Below are 1,834 nucleotides of genomic sequence, written 5' to 3'. Positions count from 1 at the left end.
TTAAGCGTCGTCTATCAGCTCAAGGATCATTTCCTCCATGTCATCCTTCTTGACGTGGTGCACAATATGCCAGAATCGGTCCATGGAGTCCAGGTACATGCTGTGAAGGTGGAGCGCCCACCACAAAGGCATGGTGCTCAAAGTCAGTGGGCTGGTGAGGTGTCCGTTTTGCTCACTGGGGTAGTCGAACTGGCAAAACTGTACTTGAAGGTGACCTCCTGTGTCCATGACGTGATGCAGCCATGTGCGCTGGTTCTCGTCCTCATAAACCGAGGGCCCACGAATACTCAGGAGGCTGGGGTGCGAGGTGAGGTGCTCGATCGATGGAAGCTCAGCCATGACCCCTCCGTGGTCCAAGGAGCAACAGCCACAGCTTCTCAGAGCCTCTCGCTAGTTCGGTCCTGCTATCGAAAGACAGGGGATGGGGTCTACAAATGCATTTTACCTCAGCTTTTGTCTTTATGTTTTTTATCGTTGTGTTTGTGGTGGCCTTTGGTTTATTTTGCCAATTTATAAATCTCAACTTTTCTTTCTTTTCAGTTTTAGAGCTCTTTCTCAAACAGACTGTACAAAAAGTACGTAAGGTAAAATATGACTCTATGAAGGTAACATGGTCCTATGAAATTTTAAAATTTTTTTTAAATGACAGTGAACGTAGAACCTTAGGTTCATTTCAGGGGTACACCCCAATGCTTAGACATTATATAATGGACTTAGAAATCATGGAATTAATCCGATACCCATCTGACACCATACACAGTTATTATAACAGTACTAGAGTCTCAGTGCACAAAATTTACGCACTCACGGTGGTCGCTCAGCCAACCCTTCAACCTCTCCCAGTCCAGGACCCCTTGAGGGATGTCCAGCTGACAGTTTAGGCCCGCTATAGTGCTGCCATTGAGGCTCCCACCACTCCTCTGTGTCGGCACCTGTGAGCCTGGCTTTTGGATGAAAGGTGATCCTCCTGAGGGAGTGCACTGACCACCGGTGGACAGCTATTCTCATGAGCATCTTCCCCCAGTGGTCAGTGTGTGTCATAGCAAACAGTCATTTTGCTGTTTGGTCGATTTGCATATTAGCCTTTTATTATATACAATTGCATGGACTCAATGCTGTACTTTACTGTTCCATGACCATTCTTTCATTTTTTACATATAGTTTTACTGATTTCAGAGAGAAAGGGAGAGGGAGAGAAAGAAAGATCAATGATGACGGAGAATCACGGATTGGTTGCCTCCTGCATGCCCCCTACTGGGGATCAAGAGTGTAACCCGGGCATGTGCCATGACTGGGCATCGAATCCACATCTCCAGGTCCTTGGTTTAAACTAAAAAACTGAGCCATGCCAACCTGGCTCTTTTCTTTCCTTTCCTTTCCTTTTCTTTTTTTCTTAATTAAAACTTTGTAGTTGGTTCAACTCTTCTTTTTGTCCTCACACCACCAACTTCTTTCTGATCATCTAAGAGGGAACTCAAAACCATAGAACAAGCCACGCCATGCAAATAATATGGAAAAAATATACTTTACCTTTAACAGCTGGCAGAGAAACAAAGCTAATGTCTGCATCCAGGAGGGCTTCTTAACAGCGGCCTTGCTTCTCAAGTGCTGGTGAGAGAGGCAACACCAATATATTCAGGGACAGACAGATACCTGGGATAGCTGATCGGGGAAACAGGAAGCACAGAGACAGGTTAAAAAGCATGTAGGATTCCTAAGGTCTCATAACATCACTTATAGAATGATCTCTCCCTTCCCCAAACCTCAGCCATGCTCTTGGCAAGAGCTGTATGGTTTTGCTGCTAAACTCACTTCAGTCCACAAAATCCAAATT

General features: G+C 45.3%; 1 protein-coding gene across 1 annotated transcript; it reads right to left on the bottom strand.

The window, feature by feature from the left end:
* Positions 1-339, bottom strand: LOC308511083 (protein p13 MTCP-1-like; the record flags this gene model as incomplete). The annotated part of the gene is made up of 1 exon (XM_081081096.1): positions 1-339. One exon carries the CDS (start codon positions 337-339, stop codon positions 1-3), a length of 339 nt encoding a protein of 112 aa, XP_080937222.1.
* Positions 340-1,834: the final 1,495 nt, after the last annotated feature.

Source organism: Myotis nattereri (assembly GCF_964212035.1).
Source record: "Myotis nattereri genome assembly, chromosome: X".
NCBI classification, from domain to species: Eukaryota; Metazoa; Chordata; class Mammalia; order Chiroptera; family Vespertilionidae; genus Myotis; species Myotis nattereri.
Note: the sequence above shows the minus strand (reverse complement) of the source record. Positions and strands in the feature narration are given on the sequence as shown.